We start from the raw sequence: 27,886 nt of genomic DNA, 5'->3' as shown, positions 1-27,886 counted from the left end.
ACACGTGACCAGACATATTTTTGGGCTTCTCTCAAGCAGGCTGGATATAATAAATGGAATGGATTTGATACATATGCAAAGAAACAGTAATCCTGGGAAATAATCTTTGTGAGCACCATGGGAGATTAAACAACATGCAATAACATTCAGTCCAAATCGAACCTCTGCTGGAAACCTATTAATTCTGCTCATTATTTGATCAGAGGTATTTTTAAATCGTTGTCTGTCTACATTTGGGGGTGCACACTATGTCTTGCTAAATTCAGTTTCTCAATGACTCTAATGATAGTAGAGGATGGATGAATGGCCGGGATTTCTCATTTTTTACCAATCACAGTGGTAGATGATGAGGCAGAAACATGGTCACAATATTAATGCAACATGTTCTATTCTGCTACTTGTGCAGTATTCACAGAGAGGAAACTGTGGTCCATTTATGCCCTCTGCGGGAGCTGTCATGAAATAGCAAGTGTCTTCTCAAACGTACACTACCGTTCAAAAGTTTGGGGTCACAAAATTGTTTGGGTGACCCCAAACTTTTGAACGGTAGTGTAAATATTATTATAATAAAATATTATGAATTCAATATTAGAAATTATATCTTATATTTCTATAAGATTATATATAATCTATGAATATAAGTATACATATATATTATAAGATTTTTTTTACACAGAAGATTATATATATAATCTATAAATAATTATCTAAATAAATGTATACACTACCGTTCAAAAGTTTGGGGTCACCCAAACAATTTTGTGACCCCAAACTTTTGAACGGTAGTGTACTTAACAATATAGATTTTACAAATCCACAATGGCACTAGGAATTTGGTGCTCAATCAATATGGAACTTTATTGTCCATCAAATAATCCATTAGTCCAAACATACAAAAGACCTCAAAGATCACTGAGAAGCACACAATGGTTTCCAAAACATTGTCAGCACACACTCATTAGTGCACAATAGGACATTAGAGCATGACGTCACGTGTATGTACTTCCAGGTGGCAAAAGCATTTTGCTCCGCTTGTAAATAAACCCTAAAGAGGACTATGAGACCTGCAGCAAAATGATCTCAGTGGAACATGTTCTTTTCTGCTACTTGTCTTCACACAGGTCCAAAAAGTGGATCATTTGTGACCTCTACAGGATAACTCGATCAATAACCAATTGAGTTACACAAGTGAGGTAAAATATTCTGTACTTACAAAATCATAATTTATATTTCATGTTATTTCAAAAAATATATACCGTAATTTTCGGACTATAAGTCGTGGTTTTATTCATAGTTTGGGTGGGGGGGCGACTTATACTCAGGAGCGACTTATATAAATATATATGGGTTTTTTCTTCACTTTTTTGGGTATTTTATGGCTGGTGCGATTTATACTCCGGTGTGACTTATAGTCCGAAAATTACGGTACTGCAAAATATGTCAATATTTCAAGAATGTGATGAAGCATACTTTTGTTTCTGCTTCATTTGTTCCAGAGCATTCCCTCAGCGGCCAGCGTCTGGTTCAGTCGGCAGAGTTGGTAAAGGAAGCCATCGTTAGGGCCGATCTCTCTTCTCTCTCTCACTGTTGCGAGAGCGCTGTGGATGTCCATTTTCTGGCGAAGCATCAGGTAGGCCGTGACTAAGGTGGGGGAACGACTGTAGCCTTCCCTGCAATGCACGTATACTCGACCTAGGGAAGAATAGAAATACGTCAAAGCCTGAGGATGCAAATTTAAGGCACTTCTACAAATAGTAGGAAACATTTATGAGATTTTTGTCAAAGGATGACGGCAGTGGTGAATGATGAATGAGTGGTGAATAATATTAATATTATATATAGTTTTTATATGATTATATATATTATTATATTTATTGTTTTATGATTAATATATATATTACCGTAATTTTCAGACTATAAGTCGCTCCGGAGTATAAGTTCAAAACTATGAAAAAAAACACAATTTATAGTCCAAAAATTGAACGATGAACGAGTGGTGAATAATATTAATATTATATATCATCTTTATATGATTATATAATTATATTTATTGTTTTATGATTAATATATATATGAATAAGATTATATTTTATTCTATATTATATTGTAAGATATATATTTTATGATTTTTTTCATAAAAAGAGTCTGTTTCTTGTTATCATCCACTTTCAATTCACTTGTGAGAGACACAATAGTGCGATCAAAAAGCATTTTTATTGTCCATGTGAACTGAAAAATGTATTGACAATGAAGTTACATCATACAGAACCCACGGTGTGATTTGCCAAGGCCGCTCATCAAGCAAAGCATTCATTAGCTGTTAACTAGATGGAACACATGTTCCGAGCCAAAACCACAATAAGACCATCCACAAAAAGTACAATTGAATATAATCTGAAGGTTCTTTTTTTCCATAAATTCATGCATTGAAATCGAAATAAGTTTGAATCGAAATCCCAAATTCGATTCTTCCTTGCCCAAATGATTTGACTGCAAACTTGAGTGTTATGAGGATGAACCAAAAAAGCAATCAATGTCTTATTAACCAAGCGCCAATCCTCAACAACTGCGTTTAAAATGGTGAAGCCTTGCCGTGCGAAGCGAAGCGAGATCGATTTCGTGTGCTAATACGTCAATCGGGCATAACTTTGTTTGTCAACAACGGCAAAACCCGGGTAGAGTGGTGCCTCGAAATCTTTTTCAAAAGTATACAGATGTTTCAGTTTCTTTCCATTGACACCGTAGAAGGACAAGGTGCCCCCAGGGTGGTCAAGAAACACTCCAAGCTTGAGCATGCCAGCAGTAGAAGCGTTCCAAATAGTAATATCCCCAACCCCAGTTGCAATCTTCAATTCAAATTGATCGCTCACATGCATTCCCCAATTCTTCACCATATCAGAAAAGTTTAGAATAAAACCATTCAAATTCTTCTTGGGAGAGTTCTTGTATGCCGCTACGGCAACAATGTGACCCCTCCACTCCACTTCCCAATAATGACGACCACTTAGCGGCTCGTTGCATAGAACCTGGGGATGATCGATAAATCTGTCGTCGTTAGCGGGATACGTCCTGACGCTGCCGTATGTGACCTTCTGATCCTCTTCTGACAAACTCAGATTTTTGTTGACGGTATCTTTGTTCAAGGTGAGTTTGACAGCATCTGATGGAAAGACCAAAAAAAAATGGTACAGTTGCTGTCGTTTGTCGTCAAAGTAAATAAAAAAGAAAAAAAGAATGAACTTACGCCAGATGACGTCATTTCTGTCCGTGATGGTCTTTACCGGTGGGACGACGGGCACTGTAAAGTTGTCAGTATCCAGAAAGCCGTCTTTGTAATGGTAGATGGAAGATCCCTTGTATTTATCATTTCTCATGGCGGTTATGAGAAACTTGATATGACTGGAATTCCGCAGAGGTTTGGCATATTTAAGGAACGTTTGGACATTTTCTCTCATTCGTACGACCACGTCCTTGGAGAAGGACGTGTACATTACGCTGGTTCCTCCGGGTTGGAACGTGTCCAGGTATTTGGACATGACATCAAGGCAGGCGTCCTTCTCATCCAAGTTGGTGAAAACATAGCAAAGAACATTTGTGACACCCCCAGACAAGACCACTCGATCCAATTCTGATTTAGTGCGCACCACGTAAGCGTTTGATTCTTCCATGATCAGGTTCACGCAAGACTCGATGATATTGATGTCTCGTTCTTTGGAGGTCAACCATGTTTGAAGGTGCTCTTGACGGAATGGGGAACTTTCATGATCATCGAAGATTTTTGCTAAAGAGCTCTCGTCTTCTGCCCCGTCGCGGATTAAAGGCAGCTTCTTGGACATGGCCAGTTGCAGTGCAGCTTTGTAAAACGAGAGAATCTTTTGGAAACTGCTCACGTTCTTTCGTATGACGGGAAAGTTTTGCGAGGCGCTGCTGAACAAACAATCGTTGCATCTCATTTTCGCTTCACTTTCTTCTTCCATAGCTTGTTGGATTTTTCTCGATAGTGAGACGCTGAGGTCTTTGACCAGCACGGCAGCTTTGTCGTAGAGCGCCGACAGAGGATACAGCCAGACAACCACGGGAGCGTTGTTGTCCAAATCCGCCAAGAGCGACGGAAGCTCACAGTAGGTCTCCACCGCTTGGGCAAAGTTGGCGGGGTTTTTTTCAAGAATGAGATCCCCGAAGAAGGTGCAGGTGAACTTGTTAGTCAGATTCTGCTCTTCTTCAGACAGCTTTATCTGGGCACTTCCTTCAATTACAAATGTAGGAATCTTCTTGATCACAGCCTGCATGTTACCTTGAATATCTTGAACACTGCTTGCCTCCAACTTCTCGCTGTCAAAGACAAAGACTGCATTTGCCCCGTACAGGATACCTGTGACCAAATGAGTGGCTTTGCCGTCCTCGATTATTTTTTTCTGTTCGTTGGTTAGTGCTCCAAGAGCAGGAAGAGACAGTTGCTTAAAGGTGGTGGTAGCTTTATACTGAAAAGTGACCCTGCTCTGGTTCTTGAATTTCTTCTGGCTATTCAAGTACTTGGCAGAACCTCCAACTTCCACCAAGCCACCTAAGAAACTCATACTCAGAGAAGCTTCCACGTCCAACATAGAAGACCTCGCTTCGATGGTGTCCGAGGCTGTAATTTTAAAGGAACTGCTTTTTTGAGTCGAAGTACTAGTCTGGCTTTCTAAAGCGGCTTTGTCCCAAAGACTGAAACCTGCCGGAAGAGACAAGCGAGATACTCGATGATCAAGGTTTCACACCGATGAAGACGTGAATCGAGTGGTACCTGGGATTAATTCATCTTTGCAGGCATTATAGAGCATCCCCAAGGTGAAGGGCTGACCCAGAGCAGACAGTTTGATTGTCTCAGACATCCTTGCAGATCGGAAGAGTAGCTGACGGGCAAAAAGGAAAATGACACTTCAAACAGTAATGCATCAGCTTTCTTCCGATTCAATCGGTACTCAACACTCACCCGACAAAGGTGCGATGATCAGCCGAGCTGTTTGAGAGTCGTCTGGACTTCTGTCTCGAGATGAGTGATGATCAGCGAGGTTGCCGGCCCATTTATAGTTATGATTGGCTGGTCTTTTGCATGTGTGTATTTTCATAGTTTTTGCTTAATTAAATGATGTACGTATCGAATAATCAAATCCTAATAACGAACTACTTGAACGATGACCTTTTCGAAATTCGATGAACAAAGAACTTCTGAAGTGAAGTGGCATGTGCTAATGAAGATGACCTTTGCATTTAGCATTACTTTACACGGAAATATAACACAATTATTTGATGTTTTTGTACAAAGACAATGATTGTACAACTTTGGGGTGCAAAAAACATTTTGTTTTTTTTTATCAGCCCAAAATCTCCATGCCAGGTTTTCAATATTTTTTGCATTATATGCCAGTGGCAGATTTCTTCATTTAAAAAGGACATGCAATTCAAACTAGTATAAGCAAATTCTGTACTAACCTCTCCCGTTTTTGTATGCCAGAGCTTCCTCGATAAAATCGGCTGCCTCTTGGAAGAAAACGCTGATGTCGAAGTGATCCGTATCACTGGCTGCCACTCCATGGTAGGTGATCCCTGTTCCTGCATAAAACTCTGCGCTGGTGTTCACGTGCATGAAGGAATTTCCCTCTGCAGCGTTGAGAATGTGGGTGATTCCCAAACTCTTCAAGCGCGTCGTGTTTGTCGCCACAAACCTGCACGGAAGAAGTTCAGGAGATGTGACAAACTCAAGACACATAATCAAGTAAGGACGCCAAGTATTGTAATATTGTTTCCTGGTGTCCGAAAAAACAATAATGATGACAAAAAATGGCTGCAACATCTCAATGTATTTAAAAAAAAGTATTGGTATTTCAGCAAGAAATATGAAGTCAGTTTTTTATATAAGATTCTTTTTCAAGCTGGCCATAAACCAGTATGGCGCCCTCTGGTGGACAGTTGGCGTATCTGTATGGTGACCTACTTTTCACAAAAACATATCGGCGTTTTTTAAAGGCGTACTAACTCACGCATCGCCGACGAAGATGCGCGGATAAACCTCGTGGACGTGTTTCGTTGGCCAGCTGTAAAAGCCTCTGTCGTCTGTCAACAAGTCGTTGAGCTGCTGGAGAGTCACTTCGAAAGCCGACATGGCTCTGTTCCCCTTGCGTGACGTCACGGAGTTTCTTTTTTGTTGGTGAAGGCACCAGTGAGCCAAAGACATTCAGGCATGTTGCAGAAAGAAAGACAGAATGAAACAAAGATAGATGGGAAGTCCTATATTTCATTTTATTCAATCTCAATGTTTGCAGCCAGTGAAAAACAGCCAACAAATCCGAAAATCAGGTTTCAGATGTGACTAAACTAGAACATCACCGTATTTGATTGTTAAATAATGATGAGAAATGAGATGAGCAGACCAAAGCTTTATACTACTTCTTCAAACTATGCCTTCACCTGACATCATCATCCCCTATTAAATAATATAAGCCATCTAAATCATAATGTATATTGCTAGACTGAAGTGCTATACTATACAAGCTTTTGGAAAAGAAAAATCTCAAAGCTGTCCGGTCCGGTCCGGTGTGGTGTTTCGCTCTTCAACACAAGTGAGGTTGCAGTTTTGCTGCCCGGCATCGGAGGACTTTCAAAAAGCTGTCGATCTTGTGGGAATCGCGGCGAAAGCAGGACAAGAGAAACTGAAATTTGATTAATTTCGATGTCTTGTCCTGCCCGATGTCATTGCCGCCTCTGTAGGGCAGCGAGGAGATGGTCTGAGCTGCCGGCTCCATCTGCGGGAGCAAAGATGTTCTGACGCTTCACAACAATTTCATTTCAAAAATGCACACCTTGCCAGATAGGATGTTGAGACCATCTCCAAGGTTCTTGGAATGCTCCTGCAACTCCTGGATCTTATTGATGATTTTGCTTTGAGACGGGTGTGGCAGGGTATTAGCGGAAGAGGACAAAACCACCAGCGGGTCCACCCAGGCTCGGAGCAAGGAACGAGCCAGGGAGAGCAGCTCTGACTCCTGAAAAGGGCAAACGGATGGATTGGCTATATTCTGTTGTGGAGCAAGTTTTGCAAAATTCCCTTACAGACACTTGAAGGGCTTGCTCTTTGTCACTGGGTGTCTGCAATGACGATGTGTGGCACGCTGAAGGCCGGGGCATGAGCATCCGGCCTATAGGAGTTAAATGAGAATCCTGGCAGGAGTAGATATGATCAGCGCAGTTATGGATTGCTTTGGGTGGCACACATCCAAGCGGCTACTCACTATCTCGTGGGTGAGCGTTGTGCTCAGAGAGTGGAGTTTGTCAGAGTGCTGAGAGGCCCGGTCCAGTAGGTCGCTGACCGGGACACCGCTGCAGACTGCTACCACATACAACACTTGAAATACAAATATTGCGTCATATTGCTAGCACGCATTAAGAGGAATGCTCAATTCATTCCAACCATTTGTTTGTCATACGGTGCAGCATTGCGGTCAAATTTGAATTACCGTAATTTTCGGACTAGAAGTCGCACCGGAGTATAAGTCGCACCAGCCATAAAATGCCCAAAAAAGTGAAAAAAAAACAAGTCAACCCCCCCCCACCCAAACTATGAAAAAAAACGTGACTTATAGTCCGAAAATTACGGTATTTATGTTGTTTTATTGAAGGATTTTTCAAAGTAAAACGATTTCTTCATATTTGTATATTATAAAATGCTGTTTTGCCGTGGAAGAATACCGAATGAGCAAAAATGCCAATAATTAGACTTTGCTTATATTTAGGTCCTGAAATATTTGGAAAATGATCATACGTTATATCGTAATTTTCTAAAAGCAAATCCAGCAATGTGATAGGTCAAAAAAAGTGTGAGTCTCTTACCAGTGATGAAAGGTTTCCTACCATTCCATCTTCCGTGAGCCATTTTTCTTCCCTGGGCTGTTGCTCTTTGATTTCTCCTCTTTTTCCCGTCACTTCTTTGCTTGGACTCGGGTTTCCTTCCATTTTATAGTTCGTCCGCTTCGACTGTTTGGTTATGTAGCAGTAACCACAGCATGTGCTAATTGTTTGGTACTTGTTAGTCTGGTTCATAATGCAAGCATAGTGCAGGAGATGTGAATGAATGCAACAGCCACAGGTTGACGTTTTTGCGTGGCACGGAAGTGGAAAAAGCTTTTTGGTCACAATTAGGTGGATGAATAAAAACATGCAGGCAATGTTTGTCAATGACTTTGTGACGTACTTTCTTCCCGTTTATTCTTAGTTTGATGGGTGGATTAGAAATGACCCAACTGACCTTTATTGCTGTAATCAATTGACTTTTCATTTTAAACCAGGCACATTTTGAACAAATCAATCAAGAACGGCGGTGAGTGTGCCAGCAGGGGTGTGTAGACTTTTTCTACCCATCTCCTTTGGGAATCGTATTCTTTACTGTGTTGATTGGCTTAGCAAAGATAAAAACATAAGTTCATTATATACTGCAGTTTTTTTTTTCTTATCAGTTCTGGAAATCGAAAGTATGCTATTCTGTATTTCTTGAGTGTGTAGATTTTTTTTTTTGAGACCCTTCAAAGACGAGCAAAGGTCACAAACTTTCCTTCAGCATGCTATAATGTCGTCCCCCTTGTCTTCTCCATGGACACAAAGTTCTACTTTGCCGGCCTTTGTACTGTTTATGACCCATTTTAGTTTGTACTCCTCCCGTGTTATGGTGTTCGTACATGTGCAGCACGTCTCCCATGTGTGTCCTATACGTTGACTTTCCTCTGTCCTCTGATCTTATATTCGAGTTCTACTTGCTGATAAGAAATGACTTTTCAAGCAAAAATTAGATCCTGCATGTACGAAAAATCTCCAGGACTAATCTCACAGAAGATACATTTCAAACTAAACTGAAAGTTTTTTCTTTTCTTTTTTTTCTGTTGCATTGTTGTCGTTAGGTGTATAACTCCTAGCTCATTTTGTTCTAACCATATCCCCCTTCCCCCTTTTTGTGTCAGCACCTCCTGTTTTAAATGCAAACACACATGCACACTCCAAGAGGAACACACGCCCCCTTCCAAAAAGAGAAAAAAAAAAAATCATTCTACAAGTTGCAGGATACCGCCTCGTTGACATCTGAAGGTGATTCATTGTCACTTTTGGACTGTCCAACTCGGCTGCTGCAGCATATTGGTAGGAGTTTTTTTTTTGTTATTTGTTATTCATTGTTGGCATTTTTCAAGTGAGGCCACAGTTGGTCCCTAAAGTACATGATGTTCTTTCCTGGCATATGGACTCACATGTACATGTGGAAGGAAGAGACTTCATGCAAAAAACATGGAATTAGTTACTCTTTGGAAGAAAACTTGTTTCTTTGCAGTCTGGGGGGGGAATGAAAATGTAACACATCATGACAGTCAACTATGGTTACACAAAAAAAGTCAATTCATAGTTTGGTAGAGAGTGTTCATTCAAAATTGCATCCAGTACAAAAGTGAATTGAATGTCATTCGATGCTAATGTAATCTAGAAACTGCACAGTGTTTTTTTTTTTTTTTCCTAATGGTGTATGAATGAGCTTTTTATTTTTGCCAGTCAGATGCCCTTGAAGCAATGTGCTAATCACTGATAGGTTGTGGTGAAACACTATAAATCTTTTTGAAAAACCTATGTCACATTTCTCTAAAATTCACACATGGATTTGATTTTATTATTTATTTTTTTAAACCCAAAATATTCATAGTTGGGTCTGTCTCTGGCTGGCAAGGCCCAATTAAATGTGGTATTGTTACATAACATTACACAAGTTTAAAAAAATATATAGAATTCTTCTTTTTAAAGAGCCAGTTCACCCACGTTGCAGAAACTTTGGACTATCACAGAATTTTTTAATTGTGGAGTTTTACATCTAAAGTTCAATCAAAATTAATAATAATCATTTTATACATTTTCGGGATACCTGAATGACTGCATATAAATTTGGAATTAATCAAGCACTCTGTTTTTTTTGCTTTAAAATATTAAAAATATTACGCCCCTCTTCTTCTGCAAGAAATGAAAGTTTTTCCCAAGTTTTTTTCTTTGACCTTGGAAAGTTTTTGAAATGTTCACACAAAAACAAAATTCATAATGAGGCAATAATATCACTCGAATCTTACTAACCAATCCCAAGTGAATTCTGTCCTCACTCAATTCCATTGTAAACATTTATTATAGACTAACATGGTCTTTGCTTTTCCACAAGCTTCCAACTATTATAATAAATAAAGTCACCACAAGACGGCGCCCCAGCACATTTTCAAGCGCTTCACTTTTGCAGCGTCCACTCAAACCAGTAACCATTCAGCAAAGGCTTGGTTGACAGCAATCAATTGCACATTCCATCAAAGCATACATGACATGATGTTTTAAAAAATAATAATAAATTAAAAAAAAAAAAAAAAAAAAAACGTCCCTTCCTGTCTCTCGCAAACCTGTTACCTCCCAGAAGTCTTTGCCAATCAACTTCCTCACAATGTCAGGTTGCGTCACTGACCTTTAAACCCCCCGCAAGCCCCTGCTCAGCCTCCCACCCTGACCCATGCTATCATCTCACGTGTACCTCCCTCCCTCCCTCCCTCCTCTCGTACGCCCTCCCCTTTCACTTACTTGCTTGCATTCCCACTCTCTGTCTCCACTGGTGGTGCTCGGATCCCCAGGCTGACGTTTGGAGGACAGGAACAGGAACAGGAGCAGGACACACTTACCCATCAGCAGCACCACAGACATGTCGGACTCCGAGACCGCCGCTGCCGCACCAGCCGAGGCCCCAGTTCCTGCTCCCTGTGCCAGTATCAAGGCCGATCTGGACAAATGGTAAGTGATGTGCAACTTTTGAATGATGTCGCTTGTACTTTTGTGCAAGCTTCATGTCAAAATTTGGGGACCTCATGGTTGTCATCCACAGTTATGTCATGCAATAAAATATAAATGCATGATAATCATGATTGCTTCGTATCCCAAAAATATATTAAAGCTTTGGATTTAAAAAAAAAAAAAATACAAGCAAATTTAACCGGGTGAGGTTTTATTTCGTATGTGGGAAAAATCCGAGATACTAAAATGGAGTCTCTTTAGAGGACGATGTGCGCCGCGCTGAAAGTCACCACCAACCCAAGCTCTGGTTTAACCGACTGTGACACGTTAGCACAGTCTTGGGGTCAAGGTCACAGAAACTTGGGGTACCCAATGTTCGGAACAAAGATTCGGAGGTAAATGCTTTGTGACAGCGGGGTGAGGTTTGATTCCCATCCGTCCGCATGGATGAAGGTTGGGAATCTGCTTACGTCACTTGCCTCCTCTTCCCAGGATACCTTGCGTTGTTAGCTCGTTGCTTTTTTTGCCCCCCCCCCCCGAATCTTCTCTTGCATATCACAATTAGGAGGAACCCTGCTCGTGTTCTAAATCTTCCGACTGACCTCCAACAATAAGGATGTGTGCACTCATCACGAGCGATGTGATGATGTAACACTTTGCATCCCATCGTTGTACTTCACGTGTAGCGTCGTACTCGTGATGTGGATTGTATTGATTCTCGTGAGAACAGGAATTATTATCATCGTCATTCTCATTTGAAGTTATTATTATTGACTTGTTCCCATTAATTGCACATTTTCATATAACGTCAGAGGTGCTACCAAATGATGCAAAGCCATAAGAATAACAAAAAGATGAACATAAAATGTGCACAGAAAATGAACAGTATGGAAGGGCTAAACTTTCAGGTTTTCATACGCTTGTGTTCAACTGTGATAAAGTAATGGGGAGGTGTGACTTGGTCAGATAAGACCAAATTTGCTGCTGAACGGGGGAGTAGGTTTCAACCCGTCTTTAGTCGTAACACAAAGCATTTGAGATATTTTATTATCATCTTTATTCATCATCTATTTAATGATCATTTAAATGTAATTCTAAAATGAACAGTTCCAGTCTTTGTTGACATGAGCTTGATGATCCAGTTTCTAACTATGAAGTGAAAATATGGCTGATGTTTAATAGTTGTCAGAACACACGACTGGGCTTTCCAGGCTGCGCTTGCAAACTTAACATGGCAATCTGTGTAATCAATACTGGAGTCTTCTGTGTATTTATAGAAGGCAGCCTTTAGAAGTGGCGGCTCGTGGCGTGTCAGATTGGGACCGTGTGTGCAGGATAACATGATAACCCGACTATATATCAACTTTCTGCTCTCCATGTCACCAGCTTTTAAGTTCAATTATTTTTTTTTAGTTGTTACCTTATGGGGCACTCATCAATATGCGTTCATTTTATAACTTCCTAAAATGACCTCCAAAGGCCTACTTTGAAACTTTTTGCAAAAATTGCTACTACTGTTTTTTCGTCCAAATCTGCGAAATGTTTAAAGTCGTGTTGATGTGGAGAAAATATAGGTGCTCCACTCTATTGTATGTTGCAAGCATGTAAATGTGCAGGCCCACCCCCCTGCTTTACCCTTTACTCTTTACTTTCCGTGCATGCATACACACACCCACTTGCACACATATAATCTTTTCCATTACTGATTGACAGCAGTTGCATGTTCATTCATGCACCCTCATACTTGGTATTTTCTATTGTGGGATTCAGTGACTCAGCAAAAATGTGTCATTTGAGAGCACTGTGCGAAAAAAAATTTCAACGTCATGAAACTTCTTTCCTTAACAGAACTTGGAAGCTTTAATGTGCCTTCAAAATAAAACTACTCTTCTATTGGTCTAAAGGTACATTTGCCTTGATCTAGGACATGAGCTGCAAGAAAAAAATTGATATTTATTTTAAATTCTTACTTCTCATTACCAAAGAGATATTAATTATTATATTTTTAATTAATTATTCTTTATATTGTTTATTATATGTACTATATATCCTCTCTGCTAAATTGAACATTTATTTTTGTAAGGGTGCCATTAAATAAAGCTCACGTTGTCGTGTGTGTGAACCCAATGAACTTTCCCGTACGTGTTTCCGAACATCACTCATTTGACTAATGTTCTACATTATTTGTTGCCGCTGCACCTGCCCGGCGATCTATAATGCATGTCAGTCCCAGAACACCATCATTATAAATAATTCAACTTCTTTCGTGACAGACAGCCGGACGCCATCACACGGCCAGTGATGACCGCAAATACATCCTCATAGTTCGGAATTATCAAACTAATATTCACTCTGGGTTTAATCCAAAATCATTTGAGTTGCTACGTGTCATCTGTTGCTATGACGATTTAGCTTGACCCTGTCATATGACCTTCCGTAACTCTCGGGATGTTGTGTGATGGCTCCTGGTGATGATGTCATCCGGCTCCTCCTTTCCTGTAATCCTGCCCCCTCACACACACACACGCTTACATAGAAATCTCACATATGATGTAATCTCATCAGTTTGCACTTCTCTCATGACACACATAGCATTCAGTGTTTTCTGCAGCCTCCTGGCATTTTCAAATGCTGAGTGATAAGCTGCAGCTACCAGCTGCATGTTGCATCACACTCAGGCACTCAGCCAGCAGAAAGAGTTCCATGTATTACAATTCATTTAAATATTTGAATATAATTATATAATCTCATGTGGGCGGCCATCTTGAAAATGGACGTTAGCCCAGTGAATCAGAGCAACTCTTTGTTATCATTTAAATATTAATGTCATGAATGGATGGGGGGCAGCTACTACTATAAGTGCTGACATTCAAATGATGTCACCCAGCCAGTCTCTAAACTCAGCCTTCCACCTGCGTGTCTTGTCGTGGTCCCATCATCACGCAAGCTCCCTTGCACCCTCAGCCCCTCCCTCCATGGTGTTGTGTCAAACAGATGGGTGCATACACACTCTTCCTTTTGTGTTCTAAAACTCCTCCCACCGCCCTCCCCTCCTTCTCTTGCTCCATCGCCCTAATGCATTTGGACAGTATCGGATGCAGAGTTTGGGTGCTGCATGAGTGCCTGAAATAATCTCTCTCTCTCTCTCTCTCTCTCTCTCTCTCTCTGTCCCTTTTCCACTTGCAAGCTTAGATCATTTTTCACTTGACTTAATGTTAGCACATGAACCAATGGGATTGTTTTGGCGACAGATCAGAATCTTGCTCACTGTTATCCTGTTACCTGACAATGACTCAAAGTTCAGTTTCTTGCCTGTCACTTTTTAATATATCCCACGTCTTAATATTTGTGCCTTTGTCTTTCAGTGTGGCGGAGAAGGGAGTAGAAGCATGCAAAGACCTCCTGGAGGCCTTCGAAGCATGTGTGAAGAGCTCTGCCGAGGGGACATCATGAGCCAGGAGTTGTTGTGCAAACCTCAATGTCAGCATAAACCATCATTTGTTATTTCCAGAATCTAAGAATAAAAGACAAACAGGCTATAATTGAAATGAAAAAAAAAAAAAATACTTATATTATATGTCATTAGCATGTGACAGGCTCAACCATTACATTAAATTCATCAAGTCATGTTTTGATTTTTTGGAAAATGCGTCTGATTATCTTCACCTCCTTTCAACTTCCTGCTAGATCCACTGCACTAAGTCTTCCGAGTTCCCGCCATTCCCTTCTGCACACCGACCGGCACAGGACTGAATGGCAACAACAACGATGATGCTCACGGTGTGACGAGCACTGTGTGGATTCGGGCTGAGTTTGGGACCTGGCAGCAGTAACCATATTTTCCTTGTCTGTCCTCCATCCCTCCTTCTGTTTCAACCCTTGTCCTTCAGTCTTCCGCCATTCCCTCTCTCCCACTATGGCTATTGACTTGTTGATACTTCCAGAGAACTAATGGCTAGTTATGTAAATTCTTGAGATGAATACTATCAATGGAAATAAAAGTACAAAATGATTGGTATATGAAAGAGTTCTTTTAAAGTGGGCTGGTGGACTCAGTGGTTTTGCAGCTCCACTGATGCTGTGCCGAGTGAAGGCCGCATATTTCGAGGTATCGGTAAAGCCGCTAAATCCCATTTCAATGGTTGACGTCCGTGACTCTCTCCCAAAGCGACACAGTGAATAGTCACCGCTCAATCACTCAAATCCTTTTTTTTTTTTTTTTAAACCTGCACTGCATCGTGTCGGCGGTCCAATTATGGCTGACATGTTGTTTTGTAACTCCACCCACACGTGTCTGCATGTTTGAACTTTACGCGCCGCAAGTTCATGTACTCAATGTACCGTATGACTTTAAACAGGTGCAAAGTGCTTCAAGGTTGGTGACGGGTGAAAGGCTAAACCATTTTTATTCCGACATGCATGACAGCACTTCCTTTAAATCCTTTAAAGAAGCTTATTATTGTCTCAAAAGAATGAAAACACCTTTTATATCCAAATAATCTCGAATTATACGATCTGTGACAGTGTCAATCCAAACTGCAATTTGTCATTGCACAGTTTGGTTGACACTCAACTTGTAGTATTGATCGTTATCTCACTGCAGAGCTGTGTTAATAATTATTTCTAAAATGTAGGCATAACAGTACCCTCATGTGGCCAGAAAGTATATTTCACCCAAAAGGTGCCTATGTCATATATATATATATATATATATATATATATATATATATATATATATATATGTAACTTAAAGGAAAAACTTTTTTTTAACAATCTTAGTTTATCACTATTATCATAGCTACAAATAGGATTTTTTTTTTTTTTTTTTTTTTACAAGACAGATATAGATATTCAGATAACGGCATTTTATTTTAAGTCAAGGTCAACCTACATTTTAATTCCATGACATTCATTTTTGCCGTTGACATTGTTGCTATTTTGTTGCTGTTGTGACTTTCTGTGCCACTACTTGCATGATTTGACTGTTTACTGGATGCTCTTCCTGGGAGTGGCTGGGTATTGGGACACCCATACGAGGATCTTGGGTGAGGGTATGAAATTTGATGCTTAACTTGAATGTGCATCATCTACACAACTTAAATATTTAATATATCATTTTTAACCAATGTACATACATCATAGTAGGCCTATCTTAACACAGTTTATGGTTGATAATTATTTCTCAATGTGCATGTATAATGCACAACAAATTAAACCATGTCTGCCATCTAGCGGTGATTGGGGATATTACAACTTAAAACCATATGTACATAGGCCCCTGTCTATTAGCTGGAGATGAGCAAAAATCCACGTATAATTGAGGCCCATTGCAATCCACTGGGATCGGATGGATAACGTTCTTTAGAAAGCTAAAAAATAAAAGTAAATATATGAATATTGGGGGGGGGGGGGGGATCTGTCAATAACGGAATCAGCAGTTCCCTCCCCCAAAAACCTTTCTTTTTTTGTTTAACCTTGTTATAGAGTGTTTAGCTGCAGGGTGGGGGCAAGAGGAACTGAAAGGGAGAGAGAGAGAGTGAAGGAGGAGGGGAGGGGATTTGGGAGTCGTAGGGAGGGGGGAGGGAAGCGGAACCCGGATGCTGATGCTGACTGTATTGGATGAATAGAATAGAAGGATGCAGGAGGGGAGGAGGACTAAAGAGAACGGGACCGTGACGGACTGCAGAGTGCTGGATGAAGGCCATCCCGTCAATGATGAGCAACTTCTGAAACATCAAGTCTGCTTTTTGGACTGATCTCTTTTTCGCTTGGAGGAGATGCGGACATGAGCACGGTCGGCCGGGGAGAGGAGAACTGTGCAGTCCACCAAACGAGCTGAGCCGAGGATGCCGCTTTGGGCTTCCTGGAACAAGCGTCACCGGAGGCGGCACTTTTCGTGATCCCAAATCTCCGTTCGGAACCAGGGCGGGTTCGTCTTGTCTGGCCCGGTCTGTCAGCGCCTCTTTGACGACAGACCGCCCTCCCCCCTTCTTCCTCTATTTCCTGATGCAGGGCCGAGGAGGGGGGTGAGCCAAAGTGTGGACCGGATATTGGAAAAGCCATTCTGGATGCTGATGCTGCTCCTGCCGCTGAGATAATAGACGATGATCTAGTCTAACGTCCAACGAGCGAGCACATGAACCCATCGAGGCTGTAGAGAAGAAGACGGATTCTGAAATGTATTTTTGACATTAGGAGAGAGGAAGGAAGGAAAGGAAAGGGGGGGGTCCCTAGTATCGATCGGAGCATGGATTGAGGCATTCTGACTTGGGATATTTGAGACTCTGCACTTGCAGAAATCAATCTGTTAGTCTTCCTGTTCACGTCTGAGTAAGATCTGCACCACTTTAGTACAAACGCACGCACTCAAAGAAGGAGCAGGGTGGCTATTCCTATTTTGGGAGCACCTCCACCGTCACGTCATCCCCCCTCTGATCTCCACGTTTTTCTACGTAAAAACCGATCATCCCAGTAAAGGACCACATTGGTTTTTTTACTTTCGTAAGATTGTTTCTTTTTTTTTTTTCTTCGGGTGGGGGCGGGCTTGGAGGCTATACGACAAACAAGTGAATGGGAGTAGCCTGCAGGGCCCGGCGTTAGATCACGACCACCTCCGACGCCAAAGTCTTCTGGGATGAGCCTTGCTGCATTGCGAGTCGAAACGGGTCCTCAGCTCTTTTGATTCGTCTCCTCTGAAACTGGCTCGATTTTTCGGGGCAATGTCGGGGAAAATGAGCAGCAAGGAACTGGGCCAGTCCAACCAGTACGTGGGGCCTTACCGGCTGGAGAAGACCCTCGGGAAGGGACAGACTGGTAGGAATCTCCTTGCAGTAGTTTCATCTGTCATTGCATGCTTTACTTCCTTGTTTAGAAATCGTCACTTTATTAGGTACACCCACATGATGTAATAGTCTTTAATGGTACATTTGATATTACTATTTATATATGACTATTTATTCTAGTGGATGCAACATGGTGGACAAGTGGTTAATAGTATATCTGTGAGGTTCTGGGTTTGAATCTCATCTGCATGATTGTTCAATTAAATTGCCCAGAAATATTAATAGTGGGAATGGGTGTGTGCACAGTCCAGTTTAGGGTGTAGGCTTCCCCATGCACCTTCATCACTATAGACAATCTGCATTGCATCATACTGAGAAATGTTTCAAATATTTTGCCCCTCTCAATAAGGTAGCAAGTAATTCTAGTATCATATGTGGACATCTTGACCTACCTTATTCGATATACATTAAAGGACCTGCTTCGATGATTAGACATACTTAAGTGTCGCTGCCAAACAACCACAAACTATTTTATCAAGTATTATTTTGGCTTGGTTAACTCACTTATTTTATTTGGAGTTTTAAAAACGTGATTCTTCAAGGTTTCTTTCCAGTGCAAATTGATATTGCGCTACTGTTCGATTCATTTCTGACGGGGCTTTTGTATTTTTGTTTCAGGACTGGTGAAGTTAGGTGTGCACTGTATAACGGGACAGAAAGTTGCCATAAAGATTGTCAACAGAGAAAAACTGTCAGAATCCGTTCTCATGAAGGTATTTATCATTCCAATGACCAACACGTCTTATATTATATACAGTTGCTTCCGTATACGCTACATTGAGATGATTTCATTGAATTTTTGAATTTAATTGAATTTGAAAGGTCTGGTCACTGTCAATCATAGTTTGTTAAGTTTTTTTTTTTTTTATTTATTTACATTTAGGAGCTTGTTTTAAGTCATTTTTGTTCAATTGACTTCAAATTTAAATTTGTGCATTTTGTCATCCCTTGATACCAAAATCAGCAATCATGATTGCTTTCACACACTGGCTGCCTCATAAGTCAATTATAAAAACAGATAAATAAATAAAAATGACAAATACTTCATTAATTAAATGATTCATGTAACTGAATAATTTAATCCACATATTTTGGAGAGTTGTTTGTTACTGCATCTATTTTTAAATCATTCTGGTATGTCTCCGTCATAGCTGTCATTTGACTAATGCTGCATTCTACTCTGGCTCTTTCGCCTCATTGTTTTCAGGCTTGAAATGCAAAACCCTTAATGGGGTCGAGCACCTCGATCTGCTGACTAGCTTAGCCCTCTCTCTTCCATCCTATTTCTGTGCCTCTACCCACTTCTTCATTTTAACATCCTATCTCTATTTCTCTAAATCCTGCCTCATTCCGTCCGCTCTCCCTATCTCCCTCCATCTGTCACTGCAGGTGGAGAGAGAAATAGCAATTCTGAAACTAATTGAGCACCCTCATGTTCTGAAGCTGCATGATGTCTATGAAAATAACAAGTATCTGTGAGTATCTCTCTGCTGAATGAATGAATGAATCGGGGGGGCGGGGGGGGGATACTAACAAAAATTGTCCAGCTGTTAGCTAAGCAGACTTTGCATTTATAGTGGTAGCATCAGCAATGTTTTGGATGCCGGTTTATTTCCGTTTCCAAAGATGCTGCTTCCGTCTTTTGTTACCTGCCAGGTACCTGGTGTTGGAGCATGTGTCTGGTGGAGAGCTCTTTGACTACCTGGTGAAAAAGGGCAGGCTGACCCCTAAAGAGGCCAGGAAGTTCTTCAGACAGATCATCTCCGCTCTGGATTTCTGCCACAGTTACTCCATATGGTCAGTGCACCACAGTTAAAAAGGATATTTTGAATAAGTAGGAGTTTAATAACATACAAATACTCGGGCTTTTTGATAAAAATATTTTTTTTAAATCTCTGCATATATATCCAGTCACAGAGACTTGAAGCCTGAGAATCTTCTCCTGGATGAGAAGAACAACATCAGGATTGCCGATTTTGGCATGGCCTCATTACAGGTTGGGGACAGTCTACTAGAAACTAGTTGTGGGTAAGTCTTTTTGCCCAGGTCATCATTCAAATATATATTTACTTGTGCATTTCCAATTGGAAAACATCCAGCACCAAGTAGTACACCGGATGAACTTTGAGCAGTTGTAGTTATTTCAAAATGAAAAGTACTACCAATTATCAGTTGTTATTGACAATTTGTAAATTGATCTGAGCGTGTGAAGATCAATTTGCTGAGCGATATATTTAAAAACTCCTTTTCGTTACAGATCCCCGCATTATGCTTGCCCTGAAGTCATTAGGGTAAGTGAGGGTGTGTTTACATGCTAAGTGTTTGCTTTTGCATGTGTAATAACAACGTTGTCCTCTAGGGGGAGAAGTATGACGGCCGTAGGGCAGATGTCTGGAGTTGCGGAGTCATCCTTTTTGCACTTCTTGTGGTAAATATGTTTTTGTGTTTGCAGTATTTCTTTTTTATTTTTCCCTCCCCGAATGTTTCATTCGATTCATTTTCCTTCACAGGGTGCTTTGCCGTTTGACCACGACAACCTACGGCAGCTTCTGGAAAAGGTGAAAAGTGGAGTGTTCCATATGCCCCACTTTATACCACCTGACTGTCAAGCGCTGCTCAAAGGGATGATAGAAGTCAACCCTGACAAGAGACTCACGGTAAGTGGTCGGGTCATACTTTGTCGCACATTACAGCCACCTACTGGACTGGAGTAGAACGACAGCGCTTAGCATATTTTTAATAATGACGCAGATATGAGTAAGTGAAGTGCAAGGCTACATAAAGCTTCAGTACAGTGAGAACTCTTTGGCCCAGTGTTAAAAATAGAGCAGCACTCCCTTCAAAAATATCTTTCCACTCAAGTTGTAAATTAACGCTTAGGATGGAAAATAAAAAAGGATTATGTTGATACGAGGAACAAAGAGGTAAAACCAGGACACAGTGGCACAAAAAAAAAAAATTGTAAAATAGAAGCAGAGATAAAGAGAATGTCTCATCAGTTAGTCATTCAGTTAACCACGGATCACAGATTTAATCAAAGCTGTGCATTCGTCTGATGAACTTCTGATTAATGGAGTCTGAAACGAGGTCAGAGATCCTCTGGACAGCCGGTTCTCTTCGAACCACCCACAACACATGCAAAGACAGTTCAAATATCCAACGTACGACTTTGTTACGATAAAAGCTGTTGTGGTATTGTAAACCCTTTCATTAACGGATTGTAAAATGAGAATTTACCTTATGTTGATGACGAACCTGAGAAGGAGCATGGATGAAGATGAATTATTGTTTACTTTTCCCACAGCAATATTGCTTTTTGTGTCATTTGCTTAGTTGATCCATGGGTTTTGTATTTGTACCTTACAGCTAGAAGCAATACAGATCCACGCTTGGTACCAGTAAGTATATTCCTTTTTTGATATAATTGTACCTGTTTGCCTTTTATTCCCTGCCCCCCCCATTAGGTTTAATTAATGATAGGCTCCACTCACGGGACATTAGGAGCATCTTCACAATGTAATAGATGCAATAATTGGCTTTAGCAATGATAATTAGCCAAGTGTATTGTTTACATGTAGAATTGTGGCTGTGGTGCGGAATTGCACTGCATCATCCGCTGTGGTTTTTTTCTAATGATTACTTACACCATGGAAGCGACAGCTTAATCCCATCATTTTATTCTTGACTGGTTTTCCATTTTAAAATGTATACTGTGCGATAATATAATAGTATATAAGATAATATAATGAATATTATTATTAATATGTCTTTAAAATAATATTGTCTTTCCTTCCCTTCTCAGGAGCGGTCGCAACGAGCCGTGCCCTGAGCAGCCCCCTCCTCGTCGCGTGTGTGTGACAAGGGTGCTATCGTTGACCGACCTGGACCCTGATGTTCTGGAAAGCATGTACTCTCTAGGCTGCTTCCGGGATCGGGTCAAACTCACACGGGACCTTACGAGTGAGGAGTAAGTCGATCAAAGCCATCCGACTTTCTTCCAATTCAATTGATCTGCTATGATTGATAGAACAATTTGTCTGGTGTGCAGAGAGAACCAGGAAAAGATGATTTACTACCTCCTGTTGGACAGAAAAGAGCGCTACCCCAGCTACGAGGATGAAGACCTGCCCCCGAGAAATGACGCCGGTGAGACACATCTGAAATATGAAATACATAGCAAGAAAAGGATTTTCATTTTGCACTGCAACTTGTCAAAGACCCACCTAGGAAGCGCGTAGACTCGCCGATGCTGACCCGCCACGGCCGTTGTAGACCAGAGAGGAAGAGTCTGGAAGTTCTCAGTGTGACCGAACAGGGCTCTCCCACCCCACCCCGCAGGAATCTGGACACTAATGCGCACAGTCAAAGGTGGATATAGATAAGCTTGAGAAGGAGAAAGGATCTCATGTGTCGCTTTCTGCTCTTTCCAAAAGGTCTCGCTCAGTGAGTGGAGCATCCACGGGTCTCTCTTCTAGTCCTCTCAGCAGTCCCAGGGTAAGAAGCTGTCTTTATTCTACTCAGATGTACTTTACGGGGGTAGAAAATGGATCCAGTGTTGTCTATGGCTTTCTGAAAAGCTCTTCACATTCTCAGCCACTGTCATTTTTTTGTTATAGTCTTTGTGACATCATGAAATCATCCAACATCTTGCTTGTTGGAAGAACGGCTTCCATGTATCATTTCATGACCATCTCTTTCTCTCTCTCTCTCTCTTTCTCATGTCTCCACATCCTGTCAGAGCCCGGTGTTCACTTTCAGCCAACCGGAAGTAACCCCGGCTTCCTCCTCTAAAGATCCCAAAGCAGCGAGCGCAACCACCCCTCGGCCTATCCGCCCGGCGCCCGACCCCAAAACTCAGACCCTCCCGTCCAAAGGCCCCACTGAGCGTCCCCATCTCAACTCCATGAAGTCCCTCCCGCTCCAGACCCCACGCACTCCATCCCCATCCCCTTCTCCGCTTCTCTCTCCCATCCCTCGCTTTTTCAACTTTCCCTCTCCGTCTGTGTTCAAGTCCAAGAATGCCCACTCCTCCTCTAACTCCTCTGCCGCCACTCCTCCTGTGTCGCAGGTCACGCCGCAAGGCTCCCCTCTCCCCACCCCGTTGGGCACGCCCGTGCACCAAATCCAACACCCTTCCTCCACAACCCCTCCCTCCTCCTCCTCCTCGTCTTCTTCTCCCAGAGGGGATGGCTCCGGAGGGGCTTCTCTGTCACTGACGCCGCCCTCCAGTCCAGGTAGCAGCGGCGGCCTAGCCTCCTCTAGCTCCGCCCACTGGAGAGCAAGGCTCAACTCGTTCAAAAACAACCTGCTGGGCTCGCCGCGCTTCCACCGGCGTAAACTCCAAGGTGAGACGAGGAGAACTGTCATCTTCTCTTCTGACTCGATCATTGTGTTAAAAATCAAATGTAATGATGAGGAAGAAAATTTGTTTGGTGTCCAAAATGTCTTCTGTAACTTGAATTAGGACTTTCCAATTCACTTCCTTTTATCCATCTCTGCTTTTTCATTCTGTAGTCCCAACATCAGAGGACATGTCCAGTTTAACTCCAGAGTCCAGTCCAGAGTAAGAACAGAAACATAAGAGGGGCTAATTAGTCGCCGCCTCTAACGAATTCAGTATTTAAAGCCATCGTCATGAAGATCCTGCTGTTGCTCTAATGTGTAACTCTCGTTAACAGACTGGCCAAGAGGTCCTGGTTTGGCAATTTCATCAGCCTGGAGAAAGAGGAGCAAATCTTTGTTTTGATTCGAGACAAACCCCTCAGCTCTATCAAGGCAGACATTGTCCATGCATTTCTTTCGGTGAGTACAACCGACTTTGGGTTCACCTTAATTGGTCTGAAATTTGTTCATGAAGAGGGGGAAATGATAATTGGTCCATTTTCAGATCCCTTCCTTAGGTCACAGTGTTGTGTCTCAGAACAGTTTTCGGGCTGAGTACAAATCCTCTGGGGGCCCGTCTGTTTTCCAGAAGCCTGTCAAGTTCCAAGTATTATTTCTTTTTTATTTCTTGATCAACACTTATTAACCCTGTTGAAATAATTCTTTGAGAGTGTCTTAATTAAAGAAAAAGTGTTAAGTGGGGGGTTTTTTTGTCCTTCAGGTGGACATTGGTTTCTCTGAAGGAGACCGGGAACTGGAAAGGGAGCGAGCAGAGAGGGAAGGCAGAAAAGCGCTTGGCATATACAGCGTCACCTTCACCCTAATAACAGGTAGAGTGAGCTATTTACGCTTGAGTGGACAGACAGCGTGCATTTGCCACTCCATCCCTGAAAGCATGAACAGGAGCTGATGTCAAGCATGAGTTCAAACTCATTGTTTTTCTTTTTGCACATAACATTGATTATTATTGTTAAAAAAAAAAGAATTTCTTATATTTCTTTTGAATTATCGTCATACTACATCCGCTATGTACTGAATACTAAATATATGACACTTGCAGAGAAAGAGAGACAAAAGGCTTTACTACGTCTCATTCAACCGTGAATGTCATAATGATGTTTTTCATTGCACAAAAAAATTGGGGGTACAAGAATAGATAAATCACAAAAAAAATAACCCACACACAAAAGGCTCCATAAATAAAGGTGTTTTGTATTGTATTTGTGAATATTTTTACTCAACATCATATTTGTTATTGTTTTTTGTCATTCTATTATTTTCTCAAAGAGGAAATTCAACCTACCGTATTTTCCGGACTATAAGGCGCACCTAAAAACCTAAAATTTACTCAAAAGCTGACAGTGCGCCTTATAGTCCGGTGCGCCTTATATATGGACCAAATTCCTAAATTGAAACTGGCCCGAAGCATTGTGTCAGGAAATCAATCATAAGTGGCCCGCTGAAGACGATGAATCATGAATCAAAAGGACTATGGATCATTATTTTGTGATTAGAAAGTAATTTGTTGCGTCTGAAGTTGAAATAAAAAAGATAAAATGGAGAATGATTTGATTTGGATTAAAAATCTGACATGATGCATTAATGGTGCGCTTTATAGTCCGGTGCGCCTTATATAAGGACAAAGTTTTAAAATGGGCCATTCATTGAAGGTGCGCCTTATAGTCCGGTGCGCCTTATAGTCCGGAAAATACGGTACATAGCGTTTTTTTTTTTTCTTCATTATTCATAATTTCCTCCGCTTCTTTTGTTTCAGGTCCTAGTCGCAGATTCAAGAGGGTGGTGGAAACCATCCAAGCTCAGCTCCTTAGTACTCATGATCAGCCTTCTGTGCAGGCACTGGCTGGTGTGTAACTCATAAGCTGTATGTACCCGTAGTTCTATTCTTGGTCCCATCTCTTTCCTCTTCAACGTCACCTCGTATCCTTCAGATGAGAAGAACGGCAAACCCTCCCGGCAGCCCGGCACACCTTCGCGTCAAAATTCCAAACGTTCGGAAAGTGATCGGTGTGAGAAGGAGCGAGCGGCGGCGGCGGATGCGGCGAGCGGAAGCGGCAACGACGACGACGGAGGTATCTTACAAAGGCAAGGGTCGGCGGGGAAAGAAAAAACTCGATTTCTCTCCACAACCAATGGGACACAGTCACACCCCTGAACAGAATGCTACGAAGAAGAGGCGGGATATCTACTCTGTCCTTTATCCTACCCGCATCCATTTTTTTCCTTCTTTCTGCCTTGCGACTTCAGTTCATAGCGGCGGATTGGAAAAGCGAAAAGATTTAACGTAAAGCTCCGTGGATTTTTCCTCAGTCCTCAAGGAGAAATCAGAAGCAAGATCTCCACCACCCCAAAAAAAAAAAAAAAAAAAATCCCACCTTAGAAGAAAATGTCACAAGAAAAACACATTCACGCGCTAATGAAGAAAGCACACGACCTGCTCACTAACGTACGGGATGCTTCACTTACTTCACACTTTTGGTGCGAGCTTCTGATCAACATCCAATGACAGACGTTTTCATTCCTCATTTCCAGTTTTCATGAATGCTTCTCAACTTGACCTTTAACCTGACATCATGACTTACATGATTTTACGGAATGTCTATTTAAAATGAGCAAAAAAAAAAAATCAAAGCTTGTGTCTTGAGAAATGACGAAGAACTGGATGGGTCTGAATTACAGGAGGGATGCTGTATTATGGCAAAAACACACAAAAACATCACAGAAGATGGATCTGATACTTATGTGTACCGACCGGGATATATATAAAAAAAACAATAAGGCCCACTGATGCATCTTATCCTTGCAATTGATCAAGTTTCATTTCTGAATCAAAATGATAAACGCTATGATACCGTATTGCCTTTAACGGAGGAGAAATAGTGGATCACCATTTCGATGTTTCCCCATTTATCACTTAGGATGCGCACACCGGACACATACGGAATAGCTCATATTGAAAAGTAACAGAAAGACAAAGGGGTTTTATTTAGTTGTGTTTATCATCATGTTGATTGAATCCCAAATCCCTCGTGTCATATGTTTTTCATCGACATATCGGAACTTCTTTTTTTTCCATGTCCCCATACCAAAATCCACTCTAACCTTTAGATATCTTTTTTTTTTATTTGTCAGGCTAGCAGAAAATAATTGATCACGGCTACTAATATTAATGCCCTCGTGAAGATAAGATGAATGAATGAATTAAGAGTAACGAGAAATTTGGAAACCATCCCCAAACACCCATTTATTGATTTATTTGTTTATTTTTTTCAATGATATCAGATATCAGCCAATGACAAGCAATGTATTGCTCCCAAAGGGCAAAAGAAAGAATGTAAAACACATTGATTGTGATGTCTGTCATTGTAAAAAAAAAAAAAAAATTGTCTAGAGGGGGAAGGCAAGAGAAATTGCGAGCCACATATGATTGTTTTTTTTGGAGTCTACTCTGGTCTGTCTGTATTTTCATGCCACCAGCAAACTAGGCCCTATCAATATGAATGTTTTACATTTAAAGGTTTATTTTTTTTTCAATGATGTATTTATTATTTCTCTCTCATCGACCACAACAGCTTTTATTATTGTGACAATTTATGCTGCAAAAACCCACTTTTATTGTTATGTGTTGTTCATTTTGAACCCACTTTCTTATTGTTTGCCACACTAAATGACTTTCACCACCAAAGATAAAAATCCCACTCAAACATAACAAAAGATAAGGTAAGGCTTTAAGAAATGTTTCTCTGTCATTGTCACTCTTCGCAAAAGAGAGCACGAGCTGTATGTTTCTGGAATGTAAGGAAATTAGTGCAAACATGCATGTACTAACACTATCCCAGGCACTCCACTTCCAAAATTAAACACAATTTTTAGCTACGATTGCAGCAGTCTTTCAATCCTCCAAAATAGTCATTGATCTTTGGAATCCTTTGTGGCTCAACAGTGCGACAACAACAATGGTTATTTTAATGTTTCTTTCTGTTCAAAATCATTTTTCAATTAAGCACCGACTTACAAATGAGCTCGCGTTTGTCTCGTCGTGCACGTCAAGTCTTTCTGCACTTTTGAAAGGTCTTATGAAGAAATTGGGGAGGGAAGCAGTTGTATTTTTAAGGACCCAAACAATCTGCACCACTTTCTTTTACAATCTCATTTCTTTTCCCTTTCCATAACTGAGGCAGACCCTGAAAAGTGTGGCCCATCCAGTTTAAATGTCAGAAATGTTTGGAGGAATAAGCAACCAAGGGCACTGGGAAGTTCCTTTAGGTTTGCAAAACGAAGAGAAAATATGACAAACCCAAGCTATTAAAGATCAATTGTGTTGTATCATATGAGGAATAGGTGGAAATGTGGAAAAATAGTCCCGGAAAAAAATATATATATCAAAAGTCAAGGCAGCTGGGAGGGACCAAGGATATTTGGGGAGGGCGGTACCCCCACAGCCCCCCCCTCTAGCTCCGCCAGTGATTAAGGGTTAGATGACATCTTCCAAACACAAGTTCTTTTTTCTGGGAAGAAAAGCATGATAACAAAAACGCAAAGGGCTGCTGCATTTAAAACTACCTAGCGCAGAATACATGGCTATTATTGAAATATATGTCAGCCACCCCACCCCAATCTCTGTCATTTAATCACTCCCCTTGCCTTTGTATACATTTGACACTGATTACTTCACCGCACATGCACCCTATATAACTTTGTCTGTCTTCATCGTATGCCATCTGTTTCTGTGTAGCATTCATTGTCTTTAATCGACACTGTAGTCGCCATAAAACGTTCTCCCTCATTATTCCTAAGTGTCATTCTTTTAGTCCCAC

The 27,886-nt window shown here is 41.2% G+C and overlaps 4 protein-coding genes and 1 long non-coding RNA gene across 6 annotated transcripts; 2 read left to right on the top strand and 3 right to left on the bottom strand.

Annotated features, from left to right (window-relative positions):
- Window positions 1–870: 870 nt before the first annotated feature.
- On the bottom strand, window positions 871–6,162 carry LOC133170617 (dual specificity protein phosphatase 3-like). The gene is made up of 3 exons (XM_061303675.1): window positions 6,024–6,162; window positions 5,476–5,708; window positions 871–1,692 (listed from the first exon to the last, which is right to left on the bottom strand). Exons 1-3 carry the CDS (start codon window positions 6,143–6,145, stop codon window positions 1,484–1,486), a joined length of 564 nt encoding a protein of 187 aa, XP_061159659.1. The 5' UTR covers window positions 6,146–6,162; the 3' UTR covers window positions 871–1,483.
- On the bottom strand, window positions 2,196–5,140 carry LOC133170614 (neoverrucotoxin subunit alpha-like). Its single transcript, XM_061303668.1, has 4 exons — window positions 4,976–5,140; window positions 4,787–4,895; window positions 3,245–4,714; window positions 2,196–3,160 (listed from the first exon to the last, which is right to left on the bottom strand). The coding sequence occupies exons 2-4, from the start codon at window positions 4,872–4,874 to the stop codon at window positions 2,625–2,627; spliced, it is 2,094 nt and encodes a 697-aa protein (XP_061159652.1). The 5' UTR covers window positions 4,875–4,895; window positions 4,976–5,140; the 3' UTR covers window positions 2,196–2,624.
- Window positions 6,163–6,279: 117 nt separating the features above from the next.
- prl (prolactin) lies at window positions 6,280–9,131 on the bottom strand. The gene is made up of 5 exons (XM_061303674.1): window positions 7,870–9,131; window positions 7,272–7,384; window positions 7,093–7,200; window positions 6,843–7,025; window positions 6,280–6,785 (listed from the first exon to the last, which is right to left on the bottom strand). Exons 1-5 carry the CDS (start codon window positions 7,910–7,912, stop codon window positions 6,594–6,596), a joined length of 639 nt encoding a protein of 212 aa, XP_061159658.1. The 5' UTR covers window positions 7,913–9,131; the 3' UTR covers window positions 6,280–6,593.
- On the top strand, window positions 9,007–14,839 carry LOC133170618 (uncharacterized). The gene is made up of 4 exons (XR_009718605.1): window positions 9,007–9,165; window positions 10,671–10,827; window positions 14,193–14,307; window positions 14,515–14,839. It is a non-coding gene; the product is annotated as an uncharacterized LOC133170618 (long non-coding RNA).
- A 1,598-nt stretch (window positions 14,840–16,437) lies between these two features.
- LOC133170984 (serine/threonine-protein kinase BRSK2-like) lies at window positions 16,438–25,866 on the top strand. Of its 2 annotated transcripts, XM_061304229.1 has the most exons (20): window positions 16,438–17,640; window positions 18,288–18,382; window positions 19,059–19,144; window positions 19,326–19,466; window positions 19,581–19,697; window positions 19,927–19,960; window positions 20,029–20,097; window positions 20,180–20,326; window positions 21,036–21,067; window positions 21,472–21,636; window positions 21,718–21,815; window positions 21,887–22,037; window positions 22,103–22,163; window positions 22,738–23,014; window positions 23,184–23,232; window positions 23,348–23,471; window positions 23,557–23,658; window positions 23,773–23,881; window positions 24,826–24,915; window positions 25,001–25,866. In XM_061304229.1, the coding sequence occupies exons 1-20, from the start codon at window positions 17,547–17,549 to the stop codon at window positions 25,222–25,224; spliced, it is 2,265 nt and encodes a 754-aa protein (XP_061160213.1). In that variant the 5' UTR covers window positions 16,438–17,546; the 3' UTR covers window positions 25,225–25,866. The 2 variants fall into 2 exon arrangements, with proteins under 2 accessions (XP_061160213.1, XP_061160211.1); XM_061304227.1 differs by lacking the exon at window positions 19,059–19,144 and having other exon boundaries at window positions 22,408–23,014; window positions 24,826–24,933; window positions 25,001–25,142.
- Window positions 25,867–27,886: the final 2,020 nt, after the last annotated feature.

Source organism: Syngnathus typhle, linkage group LG17 (genome assembly GCF_033458585.1).
Source record: "Syngnathus typhle isolate RoL2023-S1 ecotype Sweden linkage group LG17, RoL_Styp_1.0, whole genome shotgun sequence".
Classification (NCBI taxonomy): domain Eukaryota; kingdom Metazoa; phylum Chordata; class Actinopteri; order Syngnathiformes; family Syngnathidae; genus Syngnathus; species Syngnathus typhle.
The sequence above is the reverse complement of the archived record's forward strand: the minus strand, read 5'-3'. Positions and strand labels throughout refer to the sequence as shown.